The sequence below is a fragment of the Protopterus annectens genome, chromosome 3.part1 (assembly GCF_019279795.1).
Source record: "Protopterus annectens isolate FY-2018-M chromosome 3.part1, PAN1.0, whole genome shotgun sequence".
In the NCBI taxonomy this organism is placed as follows: Eukaryota; Metazoa; Chordata; order Ceratodontiformes; family Protopteridae; genus Protopterus; species Protopterus annectens.
In genome coordinates this window covers 1,728,026,473-1,728,042,893 of record NC_056732.1, presented here as the reverse complement: position 1 = coordinate 1,728,042,893, position 16,421 = coordinate 1,728,026,473, and the positions used below count along the sequence as shown (strand labels likewise).

Genomic DNA, 16,421 nt, shown 5'->3' with positions numbered 1-16,421 from the left:
CCGGTCCATGTGAGGCAGAGCACCTCGCTGGCCCTGTTCAAGAGAAATCTTGACCGGTGGATGGGAGATCGTAGGTTTACCCCGGGAATCATCTCTGTGTCACTGCTGGACAGAGGCACAACAAACAAATGGGCACAGTATTTCTAACATAAGGGGCGGAGTAAGCCACATAACTTTGGGCTAGGCTTATAAATGCCTTAGGGCAGATAGCCTAGTATAAACCTATGAACCTATGAACAAAAAAGGAAAGAAAATTTTGCCAAAGTAAGAGAGAATGTGCACAACCGCAAAAAACATCCCTCATTAGTCTAAAGAAGCAAATCAGGGAACTAGTCAACGTTTTGATAGCAGATTTTGAGGAAGAAATACCCACGCTAAGGATAACCATAAGGCGTTTTCAGTTATCTTCATGATCTTGATAGCAACACCCAATAATGTGTGGAATTAGTTGTAGATGGCATCACCTGTACTCATCAAGAAATAGCAAATATTCTTGCTAATAAATTCAGCGCAAATTTTACCTTCTCATCACCCATGCCCCCCACCCCACCCCAAAAACAAAATACCCTCCACTATTCCTCCACCAATTATCACTAAAGAACAGGTCTTCACTGCACTCTCTCAACCTAAAACACACTTTGTAGGGTCCCAACAATATACCAGGATGCGTCTTGAACACCTTTATCAGGACCAATTAGGCTCATTATGATCTCTGTTTAACCACAATGTCTAGACCAGCTTTCTCCTGATACAGTGGAGGACATCCCACTGCATAAAAAGGGGACCATTAACTTACTCAGGAAATAACAGACCCATAAGTTTGACAAGTCTTAAAAGCAAGGTCATCAAAAGAATAATCATGGACCTGATAAATAATGATTTAGGAAACCTCCAAACACTGGACCCAGCCCAATTCAGCTTTGTTAAGGGCAGGTCATACCTACTAAATCTCATTGACTTCTTTGAGAAAGTTACTTGGGCCATGGACGAGGGTAAAACTGAGCATACTGTCGACCTTGACCTTACCTAGGTATATGACACAATTCCTTATTCGGGTATTATAAATAAACTCACAAAACTGAGCATTAAATCCCCTACATCACCAGATGGATATCCAGTTGACTCACGGACAGGACATATGTTGTTAAAGAGGGTGAATCCAGATCCAGCAAGAAACCAGTTACTAGTGGTGTACCACAGGGCTCAGTGCTGGGACCACGCCTGTTCAGAATATACTTCTCTGAAGTCAACGCTAATGTGGAAGGCCTCTGGATGACAACATTTACTGATGACTGCAACCTGGGGGTAATCTTTGAATCCTCCAACAATGTATATATCCTTCTGGAGGGTCTAAATCAGACAAATGATTAGTGCCAGAGCCATGGCCTAAAACTAAATGTGAAAAAATGCATAATCATACCATTTGGGAAGTCAAATACCCTTTCAAATTACAAAATTAATAGCACATCCCTAAGAGCAGACACAGAGGTGAGAGATCTAGGTACACAAATAGATAGTACCCTTAAATTTGACTGCTATGTGTCCACACTAGTGAGGAAGCCCTGTGTCGTACAGCTTATAAGTAAAGGTATAGCATCCAGATCCAAGAAGTTATGGTCCCACTGTACTCAGTCCTCATTACACTAATAATAGAGTACAATGTGCCATTTAGCATGTACCTGCCTAGGCGCTTACAACAGCCTGAGTGACCTCAGAAGTTCCTCACAAAGAAAATACAGGGTGTAAACGACATGTGTGTGGATAGACTAAAAGCTCCATCCCTTTACCCTGTCTCCTACCAACTATTACTGAGTGACTGATTCCTAACCTACAAGGTACTCATGAATCCAGCCCTAATGGAGCTGTTGCACATCCACGAGACAAACAGAACAAGGGTCACCTGATCTAGGTATCAAAACCTCATCTGCAGCTGAAACAAAACTTGCTGGAGAGACAGATATGTGCCTCAGAGATTACCCCTTTTTTGGAACAGGCTTCATATTCACATTAAGCTGAGCCCTTCCCTGGCCCACTTCAAATGCAGTTTTGGTCAATGGATAGGTAATCACAAATTCACTCATAAGGTAGCAACTATGTCCCTTATGGATGGGGCAATCTGCAAAATACTCAAGGAATAGACACAAACCTATGCCATCCTCTGGCCCCTAGGGTAAAATTGGGTAATATTGGCTAGACTTGTAAGGGCTCTTAAGCGGTTACACCCTAATAATTTCATATGAACCTCTAACAGCTACATGTTTTGTTGGGGTCGCAGCACTGATTTTTATTTTGAACAGCACAGCTTTATGGTCTGACCTTACAAAAGAGGACACTACACTGGGGAGACAGTGCAACTTTCAACTATATTTGTGCATACAAAGTCCAGTACATTTGCACTAGTGGGTGTATTGACTATCTGGTCCAGGGTGTTTGTGTTTACAATGTCCAGGAATACCTGGGCCTGTACATTGGGGTCATGTGTGATTCCCAGTTTATTGTGGGGTGGCTAAACTTGCCCATGAATATGGTATTGGGTTGAATGGTGAGTGAGTGTCTCCAGTAAGTATAAGTATGAGACATGTTGTGTGTGTCATAAAGGGTGATCAATGGCTTGCAAGGATATGATATGGGACTTTACCTGTGATAACCTGGCCTTGGATCAATGGCTTGCAAGGATATGATATGGGACTTTACCTGTGATAACCTGGCCTTGGAGAAGCTCAGCTGCGCATCCTGTCTGACCAACCTTGAGGTACATTTGTTTCTGATGTAGGTCGAGATACTGCCACCTTTAGTCACTGCCTGTGCAGTAGCTGACTGAAATGTTTGAAGCCATTGTATCTCTGCACTACCAGGGTGCTCTCCATGGCTCTAAAACCATGCCTCAGTAATTGCACAGATGTCAGCATTTTCCAATTTGAGGACAGCTTGAATGGTGTACAGTTTCTTGTTTAGCCCTTGGTGTTGAGAAGTAACGCCTTTAGATTCCCTGGGGTTAATTTGTTGGTTTGGTATTGCCTAGAGAAGGCACTATGGGGAGGATTATATTTCAGACAATATTTGAAAGCCTGGCAAGCACAAGTGTGGACCACCACTGCCACAGAAATGTTGTCTTTTGACCATATCTTCCCATGCTGACAAATATTTTTTCCCCTTGAATGACACCAGAAGGTGAGCTAATTATTTATAAGGAGAAGCATACTAGCTATGAAATGGACTGGGATTTTCAAGTCACAGAAAAGAGGCTCTTTCACACAGGATGAAAGGTAAGGTTAGGAGAGGGATCAGGGTGACAGGGATACTTATTAAATAATCAAATGGACAAATTGTTGAATGTTGCATGGTCAAACCCATATCATCGACAATTCAGTCGGTTGGACCATTCTGACTGAGATCGCATTACAGTAGGAATCAGAAAAATCGCCCTTCTGCTCACTGTAGTGCAGTCTCAGAGTTGGTATATATAATTAGCAGGAGGGTGGGGGTGCAGGGGGCTTCTCCCTGCACAAGCAGTTTTTGTGGTATATGCAGGTGTTGTCTTCCTTTTGAGTTTGTTCCAATGGACTGAATTGTCGATCATATGGGTTCGACCGTACGACATTCAGCAATTTGTCTTTTTGATCAATAGGAATCAGTGACAGAATTATTAAAGGCCATACAACTGAAGCATTAACAGTACTTACTAATAAGACATGGGACAAGATACCAGAAGTTTCATACTTTAGACCAATTACTTTGATTAATGTTGACGTGAAAATATTTGCAAAGATATCAATGCGAAGAACAGAACAAGTCTTATGGAAAGAAAGTGCATTATTTCAGAGTGGATTTGTAGCATGAGAATCTATAGCAACTAAATGGAATTTAGAGTCATGTATCAAAGAATATGATATCCGATCAGGATGCAGGGATAGTATTTTTTTTATTCAAAAGCTTTTGATATGTTACAGTGGAAATTTTTTTTCCAAGTAGTAACAATAGAAATGGTGGAAAAGATGAATCAATTAAATAAAACTACTATATCAGAATTCATGTTTTAGGGTGTTTCTTAATGGTGGACTTTAACAAGTGGGACAGAGAAGCAGAGGGACAAGAAGGTGCTGTCCATTACTTTCCATATTGTTTATTTTGATTATGGAAGAACTGGTGTATCAAGTGAGAAATTTTTGTTACAAAATGAAGCAAACAGTGGGTATAAAGAAAAGTTGTGTAAAATCTTACCATAACCATAGATGTCCTTCTCTTCCACGTTAGAGTATTCTACATGTAGGTTTACTCCTCTTGCTTCGCTTACATCTGGCTAGTATGCAAAAGTTTTCAGTCCCTCTGTGGTGTGTCGGACATCTGACGTGGCTGTTGGAATGTGGGCCTTAAAAGTGATGCTTGCACGCTCCAGCCCTCAGAACTGAAAGCCCCAGTCGGAGCCAGTCCTAGGAAGGGTAATGCCAGTCCTGAGCCATCTAGAAAGGGAAATGCAATGTAACAGGAGGGGAAGGAGGGTCAGGACTACTGCAACATGGAAGAGAAGGACATCTATGGTTATGGTAAGATTTTACACAACTTTTCTATGTCTTTCTAATCCAATGTTGCAGTATTCTACATGTGGGTGAGTGCCAAAGCTCACTGAGAGTGGGGAGGAGGCCTAGAGGCTGTTTCCAGGAATCAGTAAAGGATAGACCTGGCAAACCCCACCCTGTCTCTAGAAATATTGTCTAGCTTCTAATGCTTGGTAAAGGTATGTACTGATGACCAAGTGGCTGCTTCCAGAATAGAAGAGGTGTCCAGGCCTTTGAAGAAGGCTCCTGAGGAGGCCATAGCCCTGGTGGAATGTGCTAATCTGCAAAGGAGGTATGACTTGGTCCCTCCCTGTTTGTTGAGGTACCACATAACTCTGGTGTTGTCTGTGAAAATCTTCAGGGGGCCCTGTTGGAAATTGGGTAGGAGGCTCAAAGACCCAGAGGAATTGCCCTCATCTCTCAAAGACTGATGTGTTCTCATCTGTGTGGCTGTGGCCACAGGCCCTGCACTTTGTGATGGCCTTAAGTTGCTCCCAAGCCCAAATCTGAGGCATCTATATACATGACCTGTGTGGGCATGGGTGGTTGGAGAGAAAGACCTGGGTTATGGGCCACTTGTGCCAGCCACCACTGGATTTCTAGTTTGAGGCAGGGGAGGTGGAACTTGTACTCCAGAGGGTGGGATTGTTCTGTCTAGACTGACCGGATGTATCATTGCAGTTTTCTCATATGCAGTCTTGCAAGTGGTAGCACAGGGACAGTGGCTGCCATGTAGCCCAGGAGCCTGAGGTACTGCCTTGCTGTCAATTCTGTGTCTTGGAGGATGTGAAGCAAATGTTCTGTCAGGGTTTCCACCTTTTTGGGGGAAAGAAATGCTTTCATTAGGTCTGTGTGAATGTTACACCCAAGGAAGACAATGTCCTGAGTGGGCTCCAGGTGTGATTTTGGTGAATTTATCTGGAATCTCACAGATTGCAAGAGGGACATGACAAAATGAATGTGTAGGAGGAGGGTCTCTTTGCTGCCTGCTTGAATCAGCAGGTTGTCCATGTAAGGGAACATGTGTATTCCCCTTTGTCCTGCAGTAAGCAGTCACTGGAGCCAGACATTTTGTGAAGACTGTGGGTGCAAGAGAGAGCCCAAATGGCAAGGTAGAGAATTGAAAGTGGGAATGGCCCACCAAGAACCTCAGGTGTTTCCTGTAAGTGGGTCTTATGGGGATGTGAAGGTAAGCATCCTTTATATCTAGGGTAGCCGTGAACTCTTGTGGGAGGAGGAGGGAGGAGAGAGTAGGAAGAATCAACATCCTGAAGGTTGGGACCTGTAGGAATACATTGAGATGGGATAGGTCTAAAATAAGCCTCCAAGGTCCGTCTTTTCTGGGGACCAGAAAACTTCTGGAGTAGAAACCTCTCCCTTTTCCTACTGTAGGCACCGATTCAATGGTGCCCTAAGCCAGCAGAACTTGCAACACAGGTTGCAGAAGGTGCAGTTGTTGTGATGCCTTTTCTTTTTGGTGGGTTGAGCCAGGACATTCTGAAGGATTGTCAGGACCCACCTGTCTGATGTGACGTGAGACAACACCGGGAGGCAGTGAGAGAGAAGGGCTGACAGAGGTAGAGAGGAAGGGGGGTTGGGGGCAAGGTTGGCAGGTAGTCAGATGCTACCTGCTCTATCTTGAAAGGGCAGGCTCTGGCTAGAGGGGGGAGAAGCTCTAGCTGGAGGGGGTTGTTTCTTTGTAGGCTTTCTATGCGTAGTGGAAGCAGCAGGACGGGAATGCTTCCTTATGAACTGAGTTCTTGCTGGGTAGTTTTTTTGAAAATGTGGTATTGTAGACACCAGCCAGTGTTTTTAGATCCTGTACTTCTTTCCCTTTCTGCTGAAATGACTTAAAGAGGTCAGCCACTTTAACACCAAACAATGCTGTATTGTCCAGGGAGCATCAATACGTTTTGACTTTAAGTCCTCAGGAAGTGGTTGCAAGTGTAACCATGTATATCACCTTAATGCAGAAGCTGATGCTGCAGACCTAGCTGAGGCTTCAGCAGCATCATAACTGCACTTGACTGATTGCCTGGTAACCTGGGAGGTAAGGACCAGAAGGGAGGGCATTGAGGCTTTGCCAGCACAGTCTGGAATATTTGCCAATTCCTTGGTGCATTTATCCAGGAGGGATAAAGCGTACTTAGCCATCTGAGTTTGGTAATTTGTGGCTCTGAAAAACAAGGTGATGGAGATGTAAATTTACTTACCTAGACATTCCATAGTTTTGTTGTCTTTGTCAGCAGATAGTATTGGTAGTCATGGGTAAGAGTTTAGAAGCCTTGTCTGTAGAGATAGAGATAGCGGCTGGATCTGCAGGAGGGTACTTAAGGAGGTGCTTGGCAGTCTCAGGGACTTTATAAAGTCTAGCCGGCCTGCGAGGGGCAGGAAGTTGGGAGTCTGGATTTAAGGATGCTGTGGAGAAGACATCCAAGAAGGCAGGCAAGGTAGGAGGAATGGCAAATGGGCTTGGGGAATCCATCTGAATGAGGTCATAATATCTTTTTTGGACCTCATTCATCTCAGAGGAATCCCACTTAAATAGTCTTTCATCTTAGAGATGGTTTCTGAAAAGCTAAGATCCTCTACTGGGGAGTCAGGATCAAGAGATTCCTCCTCTGAGGATCCATACCCCAAGGGAGAAGAGATTTGGGATGAATAAGATAGTCATTCATCAGAGGAAGAATCAGATAGCTCTTCCTCTTCCCTGGTAGTAGGGTCTGTGGGTTGAGGTCTAGGGCTCAACAGAGGAGAAGGGAAGCTAGCATTCCCTGCAGTAGAAAGCTGTAGGGCCATAAAGGCATTGAATAAACTTTAACTGAAAGCTTGTTAGTCAGGCATGCTTTCAGAAGGGGCAGAGAGGTGCTTACTCTTTTCTTTCCTCTTAAGGGGCCTAGCTAGTATCTGAAGGGGAGAAGGCCTAGATTTGGTAAAATGTAAAGGACCGGAGGCTTCTGATGGGCCTGAGGAAATTGCTGGTCCCCCCCGGCATCGGAGACAGACGTCAGTTCAACCTCTAAGGATGTGTCATCCACTCGGGATTGTGCAGCTTCCTTGGAGGTACCAGCTATATCCTGTTAGTCAGTACCCGATTCTTCAACCAGGCTGTCAGCCACAGGCTGAGGGTTGGGAGGAAGACGTGCAGCGGCAGTGGTAGGCTGTATGGTCTTGGCCTCCCTTTTCAGTGGTTCCAAAGGTATATTGGATGAAGCCTCCATGCCTAATGTAATCAGTTTTAACTTCTGATTTTCTAGGTCTAAATTTAGCACATGCAAGCAACTATGCAGGGTTTTGGGCACAAACACCTGATAAACAGAGCAGGCTGTGTGGTTGTACGACCGTCTCAAGCAGAAAAGGCACTGGTTGGGTACGTTCTTATGAGGAATCTGCTGGCCACACTTACACTTGCCTTTTCTGGATGACATGAACAGGCAATAAAGAAAATAACAGGGCTGAAAGGATCCCCAATGGGGTACTTATCAGATTTTTCAAATGCAACGACGAGTCCCGGAACACCTGACATATGACTGGTGGCTGAGAAGTTCGAGGGGTGCGTGCGGACGTCACTTTTAAGGCCCACATTCCAGCAGTCACATCAGACTTCTGACGCACCACACAGGGACTGAAAACTTTTGCAGACTGGCAGGACATACATGAAGCAAGAGGAGTAAACCCACATGTAGAAAACTGCAACACTGGAGTAGAAATACATAAAATGATAATTTATGTCTGCAGGATTTAAAAATACACGACCATCAAAAATGATAAAAAAGGAGTGGGAGACTAAGCTTTTGGTTACAGGTTTACATCACAACTATAGAATGGAGCAATTGAAATGCTGGACCATGTAGATTTTGTACATTTTTATGAGGAAAGAGAGGTAAAGGAATGGGAATGGAAGAATTATAGTGATTGTTCTTTTTCCTCTACACTTTTGTAATTTATTTTCTTAAGTGTATCTATCATGAATACGGTATTGATAATGATTTTGATGAATATATTCATAAACATAAAAAAGAACTCACAAATACAGAGGTGCAGGCAGGGCACAAACTCTTCCACTTCTGCCTTGACAACAGCCCTAGGGCTATGTGTGACTGTCATCCTTATGCAAATCAAGACTGAGTGCACTCCTGACCAATAGGAGTTCAGGCTGATACTTGGTATGTACATGGGACAAGCACAGAAAAATATGGAATATCATTCCACACCTAATAAAATGTGGAGACTGTTAAAACCAGGAACCTAGCATCAAATCATCTTCAGATAACTTTTGGTCAATTAATACTGGCCTTCCCACAAGGCAAACAAACCTTATCTTTCACTAAAACCTACAACACCGCCTCATAACAGTTATATGCTATTAAATCTTAAATTCAAATTTCCAGCTTATTTTTACTTACTGATTCCATGTACATACACAATAAATCTTTACGCCTGCATCTCAAAAGATGTACTACAGAGATATGCCTTTCTGGTTATCATCTGCTATCCTATACTTTAAATTTAAAATGCAGACTAAAATAAAAACCCTCAAACCCACTACTCTAGCCATCAAATATCTATTCCAAAATGTTACACAGTGTGATAACATACATAAGAACCCTGGTGCTAAGTTCGCTACATGATCAACAGACACAAAGAATTCCGATCACCAAGTATGAAACTGACACTCAAAGCAACAGCAATCTAAATGGCTGTACATTTCATTTCCACAGGCATCCCTTACCCATAATCCCTCATTTCTTTGTGTTGCTATACAAGGTTTCTTTAACAGTTTTTCTAGCCGTGTTTACCTTTCGGCTGTATGACTTACTGTCACAAGTTTGTACAATAACTCCCTCAATCATATACCTATGCTCTCAACTATCTCACTGTCCCAGTTAATACAATAATTCTCAAGCCATACTCTTCTTTAAGTTGTGTGTGTGTCTGTCTGTCTCTGTGTGTGTGTGTGTCTGTGTGTGTGTGTGTGTGTGTGTGTGTGTGTGTGTGTGTGTGTGTGTGTGTGTGTGTGTGTAAGAATGTGAGACAGGCTCATAATTCTACATTTGCCTCTCATATATACACCTCAAACTAAATGTGTCACTGCCTCAGATTTCAGCAATAATCAACTACCTATATTTATATACAATAATAAGGCTATTCCACTGCCACCACTATCTATACTACTTTTCAAGCTCTGTCAGTGCATCAGGTTTTTGAGGTAATCCTCTAACTATGCCCCCCTTTAGTCTGTATTGGGTAACGGGGTGCACACCTTTACATGATAATGAGCTACAGTAACGTCACATCATGTACTACACAGAAGTCCCAGAGAATTCAGTTAGTACTACAGGCCTCACGGAACTGTTTCCATATCTACTTAATATGGGTTATATACAAGTCCCCAGACATGACATGGTCTGAGGGAGTGGGACTGTCACATCATGTACTACACAGAAGTCCCAGAGAATTCAGTTACCAGGGCAGGCCTCACAGAACTGTGTCCACATCTACTTAATATGGGTTATATACAAGTCCCCAGACATGACATGGTCTGAGGGAGTGGGACTGTCACATCATGTACTACACAGAAGTCCCAGAGAATTCAGTTAGCAGTGCAGGCCTCACAGAACGGTGTCCATATCTACTTAATATGGGTTATATACAAGTCCCCAGACATGACATGGTCTGAGGGAGTGGGACTGTCACATCATGTACTACACAAAAGTCCCAGAGAATTCAGTTAGCAGTGCAGGCCTCACAGAACTGTATCCACATCTACTTAATATGGGTTGTATACAAGTCCCCAGACATGACATGGTCTGAGGGAGTGGGTAAAAATATCAGCTGGAAGTAAAGAAATGCACCTGCAAAACTGAATAAATATACTTCCCAACAACCAACGTTGTATTTGGACCTACAGAAATACTAATTCCTAGTGGAAATAGTTCAGCTACAATCCACTGGAAAACCTGTGCATCAGGAAGGGAACTGGTCTGAAAACTAGAACATCTTGGCCTTGAATTTTGAGGCAACCCTCACTGCAAATGGATTAGCTGAACACTCTGTGCAAATTGGGAGGTACACTCTTCTGTATGCCCTTTCTGGGAAATGAGCATTAACATATATAATTCTAACTTCTCTTATTGAAGAGGAGCCAAAATAAAACAAAACAGCAGTACTGACAGAAAATTTCAGTCGTAGCATCAGCCTAAAAGAACTTGCTATTTATTGGATGTATGTTATTACAAGAGAACAAGGCCCTACAGAATCTGTTAATGTATGTGCTACTGACTAGAGAAACAAAGCTAAAGAATGTGAACCAGATGAGCCACCTAATTCCCTGATAAGAGGAAGGATAGCTGGTGGTATAAGGAATGATGAAACAAGGGGCGGGCATTATTTATTTATATTTGTTAATCAGGGTAGAACACTGATCCAACATGAATCAGTCAGGGAGCACTGTCTAGTATTAAGGGACACAGATCTACAAACACTGGACTATTACAGAGCATTCCAGAACACGACTTTATCGGATGATTTTAAAGAAATAAAATCCGATGTACAACAGAGATTTTCTGAAAGGGTGCCCGTCTTCAAAAGCTGCAGAAATGCTATAAACTCACCCTTTTTAGGTTTAAACTAGACAATTAGGAATTACAGCATTAAGATGACCGTATTTACTTCTGTTACCACTCCGTTCTCTCCGGCTGTCAGGTAGCTGTTGTTGGATTGCTGGTAGATTAGACAACAACATACAACCTTTCCAAATATATCACATGCTTTGTTAAAAAATAAAAACTGTATCCATTTTTGAAAAACTTATTTATATTTTTCTTTTATTGATGCTGTTCTTTCTTCAGCTAAAGGGTTGTTTTTTTTTTTCACGTGCAATACCCAGCAGGTTTTGTATGCTCTTGGCTATAATTGACTACATCAGAAGTGGTACATTAGACTCATTCCATGGCTCATAGGGACGGAGCCCTAACTATGACTGGGGTGACCAGGATTCAGTTAGCGGGCTAGCATTGGAGAAGCAAGCAGGGAAGAGGAAGAAGTGAAAGGACATGTCTCACTTCCCTTTCTTGGGGGTTGTACAAACTAAAGAGCACAGTGACTCACTGTGATTTCCCTTATGGACACCGAGTAAACTAACCCTCATGCTTTATAGAAGTAAGGATGAGTTCTTTAGAGGGAAAGTCTTTTTGGAAATGAGCGGGCATTCCCAGATGTCAGCATATATTCATCTCTTCTTTGCCAACTCCATGCAACTAACAGGCCTACAAAAACACAAACAAAACAAAAAATTATCATACCAATACCATGTCATGCAGGGATAAAGTCCTGACTAATGTCCAGCAGCCTGGGTTCGATTAGCTGCTCAGCTGTCTGAGGTGCTGTCATGGAAGGAGGGCATGCATATCCTGGAGAAGGGTGAACAGTCAGGCACATCTTGCAGTCGATCCCATTAGAAGACTGGCAACATATATGTGAGGATACTGTCTGTGTCAGTGGTGAGGTGGGATGATATGTCAGCACATCTCATTTGCACATCCACCCTTGAACGTCTATAGTGGTGGAGAAGGGAAGGGAAGTTATGGCACTTCCTAGCAGCCATATGACATTTCCTCAGGAGCAGCAATCTCCTAACTGGTCCACAGCATGGATATGAGCAAGTCTGGAAAAGATGTTCCCTGCTGTTGATACTTGCCCAGAGAAGACTGAATAGGAGGGAGTTGGTACTCACCAGGTGGTTGGGGCAAAATGAACAAAAAAGTGGTGTATTTGATATGTAAATCACAACTTAACACACACACAAAAAAAAAAAATATATATATATATATATATATATATATATATATATATATATATATATATATATATATATATATATATATAGTGGCAGTTTTGTCACCATGTCCAGTTTTACACATTACAGTTAATTGCCAGAAGTGACATCTGTTTAGAGGGGCAGTACACAGATGTACACAAAGCACGTTTGGGATTATCGTAGCAACGTGATGGCTATTGTGGCTTGGTGGGATGGTGACAGGGTTTTGTGTCATAGAGCTACAAGCTGACATACACTACTGTGATCATTTTCTTCTCATTTTACCAACCTAACATCAGAGGGGAGGGTACACAGAAGGGGAGTATTTTTACAGGGTTATGAGACAAGTTATGCATAAAACATGGGATAGCTATATGCCCTGGCAAACATAATGGCAGTGTCTGTGTCTTATGAGCCGTGAGTAGAAAATAATTTTTCAAGTCACAATGCCTTTCCTTTTTTTCACAGCCACACATCAAAAATGTTCACAGAAACTATCTTGAAAAGTGTGTATGGAAACAAAGGGCAGCTATGACTCATGCAAAGTAATCACATAAATGGCTACTTCAGTGGCATGTATACATGTAGAAATGCAACAGGTTGAGCTGAATTACTGTGGTCATTATTTCTTTCACTTTCATTACAATCAGATATCAAATGCGGACACATATGGTGAATGTTTTTCTTTTTTAAAGCAAGCATAAGAAGGCATGAAGCAAATGAATGGATCACTGTTGAATAAAAATGATATGGCTTGTTGAGACCGGAGTATGTGTCTGGCAGCTTCAAGATGCAATATATATTTTTGGTCATTGTGTTTTTCATTTTCCTCTTAATAAGACATCAGAAGTATACAGAATGTGGCTACAACTTGGGAGGACAGACAGTATAAAAAAGAAGGACTAGTTGCAGGATCCCTTCTGAATCATTACTGATATGGTGTGCTTGGAGGCAGCATCTGTCAAAGAAAAATGTGACCATTATATCTGCGTGTCATAGACACAAGTGGGTTAACCTCCCATAAGGGGTACATTCCAGTGGGACAATATGTCTGCATTTTGTACAAAGTATTAAAATTCCCTAATGTTATCTTTTAAACAAACTGTATATGGGAGCAGACATATGTCCTCTTATATAAAACTAACAAATCCAGTTTGGAAGTTAAAACGGAATGGAAGAAAACAATATAATGGATTGATAAAGGATATAATGATCGATTGACATAGGATATAATGAATTCATTACAAGGAAAAATAACCATAGGTTCATATGAGGTTACTAGGCTAATGGCCCTAGGATCTTGACAAACCTAAGCATGTTTTACCAGTGCTCCCTAACTGACCATGGTTAGATAGTCATTATTTGTAGAATGAGTATATGAACAGCACCAACTGCCTCTGTCCATTAAGGACATAGGTGCCATCCATGGGGGGAATTTACAGTCTCCCATCCAGCTGTCTAGGCTGAGGTTAAATAGAGTCATTGAGGGGCTCTGCTTCATGTGAAATGCAAGTTTATTCCAGAAGACTGTCGATCTCTGAGAGATAAACCTGTCTCTCCAGTATGCTCTGTTAATGTCACAGGCTAGGTTGAGATCCTTGGAGTGAGCAACTCTTGTCCTATTTGATTTGCAAATGTGCAGCATTTCCATTAGGGCAAGGTCAGATACTGCTCTGTAGGACAGCAAAAAGTACCTCTCAGCAGCCTGTAGGATGCAGAGTACAGTGACACAGTCTTAACTCTTTCCATGTAGTTCACATTTTGGAGGCCCTGAATTTTATTGGTGAGAAACCTCTGTGGTCTCTCCAGCTGCTGTAGGTGTATGGTGAGGTACATGCAAGAGGGACTGTTGTACTCTATTAGTGGTCTGATGAGGGCTGAGTACAGAGGGATTAGAACATCCTTCGTTTTGGATGCAGTGCCCCTACTTATGAGACGAGCAATGTAGAAGGCTTTCCTTATCACTGTGGATACATGGTGATCAAAGTACGGATTGCTATCAACCTGTGTTTCCTAATCTCACACCACAGAGTTTGACCTTGGGGGAGGGGGGTGCTGTCAATACTGTAATTTGCAGGGACTTCCTCTTTGCCAAATGGGATAATAATAATGCACTTTTTTGCATTTAGTTTAAGTCAGTGGCTTTAGCACTAACCATTTGTCTGTAATAGCCAGTTTTGTAATATGTTAACATAGTTTGCGGACTCAATGAATGCTCCCAGTTTGCAATCATCAGTGAACATGGTAAGCCACAGGCCATCTACTTTCACCTGGACTTCTGAGAAACAGATTCCAAAGTAGAGGGCCCAGCACAGATCCTTGTGGTATGCCATGGGTAAATGGTCTACTGGTAGAGGTGGAATCCTCAGCTTTGACAGTATGCATTCTGTCGGTGAGCCAGTTGGCTACCCATCTAATGATGTATGGGTTAATCCCCAACTAGGAGAGTTTCTCAATGACACCTGAATGGGGGATTGTGTCAAAAGCCTTGGCTAAGTCAAGACAGGCAGTATGTACTGTTTTGCCTTCATTCCAAGGCTTTGGTGACATTCTCAAAAAGTCCACCAGATTTGATAAGCATGATGTACCCTTAAAGCCAAACTGGTTGGGTCAAGAGTTGGAAGGTCCTCTATGTCCTTGTTGATAAGGTCCATGATTATTCTTTCCAAGGCTTTGCAGAGAAGGCTGGTTTGGCTTAGGGATCTACAGTTCCCAGGGATGGTTGATGAACCCACTTTGTGCAAATGGATTACGGTCGCTGTTCTCCACTCTGCTGGAACAAAGCCAGTGCTCAGGCTGAGGTTAAAGAGAGTGCCAAGTGGTTCTAGCAGGTCTTGTTTTAGACTGTTTAGTAAGCAACTTGAGATGCTATCTGGTCGCAGAGGCAGTGTTTTTGGCGTTGGAGAACGTGGATATGACCTGCTCTTTGGAGATGTTAGGTAGAGGACTGGTGTCAGGTATGCTTTGGGGTGTGGCTGATGGGGATAGGGGGTGAAGTTTGTAACAAATCTGTCAGCTAGCAGGTTGGTGATTTCCTTGGGTATAGTATGAGAGATATCAATCGCTATACATTCGGCAGAGTTGGGCATTCCCTTTTAGATTTTGGATGTAGCTAAAAAATGTCTTATGATTATCCTTAACTAGGGATGCTAATTTAACTTTGTAACTAGCTTTAGAGGACATTACGATGTATCTTATTTGCTTGTGCAAGCTGTGGAGGGTATTCTTTTGCTATGTGCCCTGTTGTTCTTGGACATCAGTTCTTCCTTTTGTTTTATGACCCATTAATAACTGCGTTCGAACAGGGTTGCCTGTGATTTTTTTTTATTGTTTTTCAGGAGAACCTGGTTTTGATCCAGTCAATGTATAGTTAAGGAATATGTAAAGTTAGTCCATGTATATTTAAGGAAAAGATTGACAAAATAAAAGCAGTGACTTAATTACAGAGGCAACTATATCTCAGGAAGGGAAGGAATGAAGAGGTGTTGTCCTTTCTGGGGAAATGTTAAAATAGAGGCAAAACAAATTGTGTCAAAGGACAGATGTAGAATAAGAGAGTGTAGAAAATAAGATATGTAATTTCGTTCATTACTTCCAAATTATATTAAACTAGAAGAGGTGAAATATAATGGTGACTGGGAAGTAAAAAAAATAGGAGAAGCAGAAAATGCAAAATTAACAGAAGAAATCACTGTGAAAGAAATTGAATTAGTTTTAAGACAAATGAGTGAAAAAACATTTATTTGGATTACAGTTTTTATAAGGACTTTGGTGAACATCAGGAAGTGAAAAATATTAAATGAGTGGAAGAAAATTGGTTTCAGAAATGAAGTGTGAGAAGGTCAAGTAAATTGGAGACCAATTACTCTTGCAAATACAGCTTACAAGATTTTTGATGAAAATGTTACAACTTAAATTTAAGGATTTTTTTATAAAGAGGTGTCGGTAAAGCATGTTTATGGAATGAAAAGGGAAGCGATAAAGGAAATCATGGTTATAAAGGGAAGTGTGACTACAACAGTAAAACAAGAGAAACTTAAGTATAA

At 41.9% G+C, this 16,421-nt stretch overlaps 1 protein-coding gene across 1 annotated transcript in view; it reads right to left on the bottom strand.

Moving 5' to 3' along the window:
- The window catches only part of LOC122797848 (zinc finger protein 2 homolog), a 152,188-nt gene extending 137,159 nt beyond the window's left edge, over window positions 1-15,029 (bottom strand). Inside the window, exon 1 of the mRNA XM_044066369.1 lies at window positions 14,964-15,029. Within this exon, the coding sequence (XP_043922304.1) occupies window positions 14,964-15,029 (66 nt within the window). The remainder of the gene's footprint in view (window positions 1-14,963) is intronic.
- Between the last annotated feature and the right edge of the window lie 1,392 nt (window positions 15,030-16,421).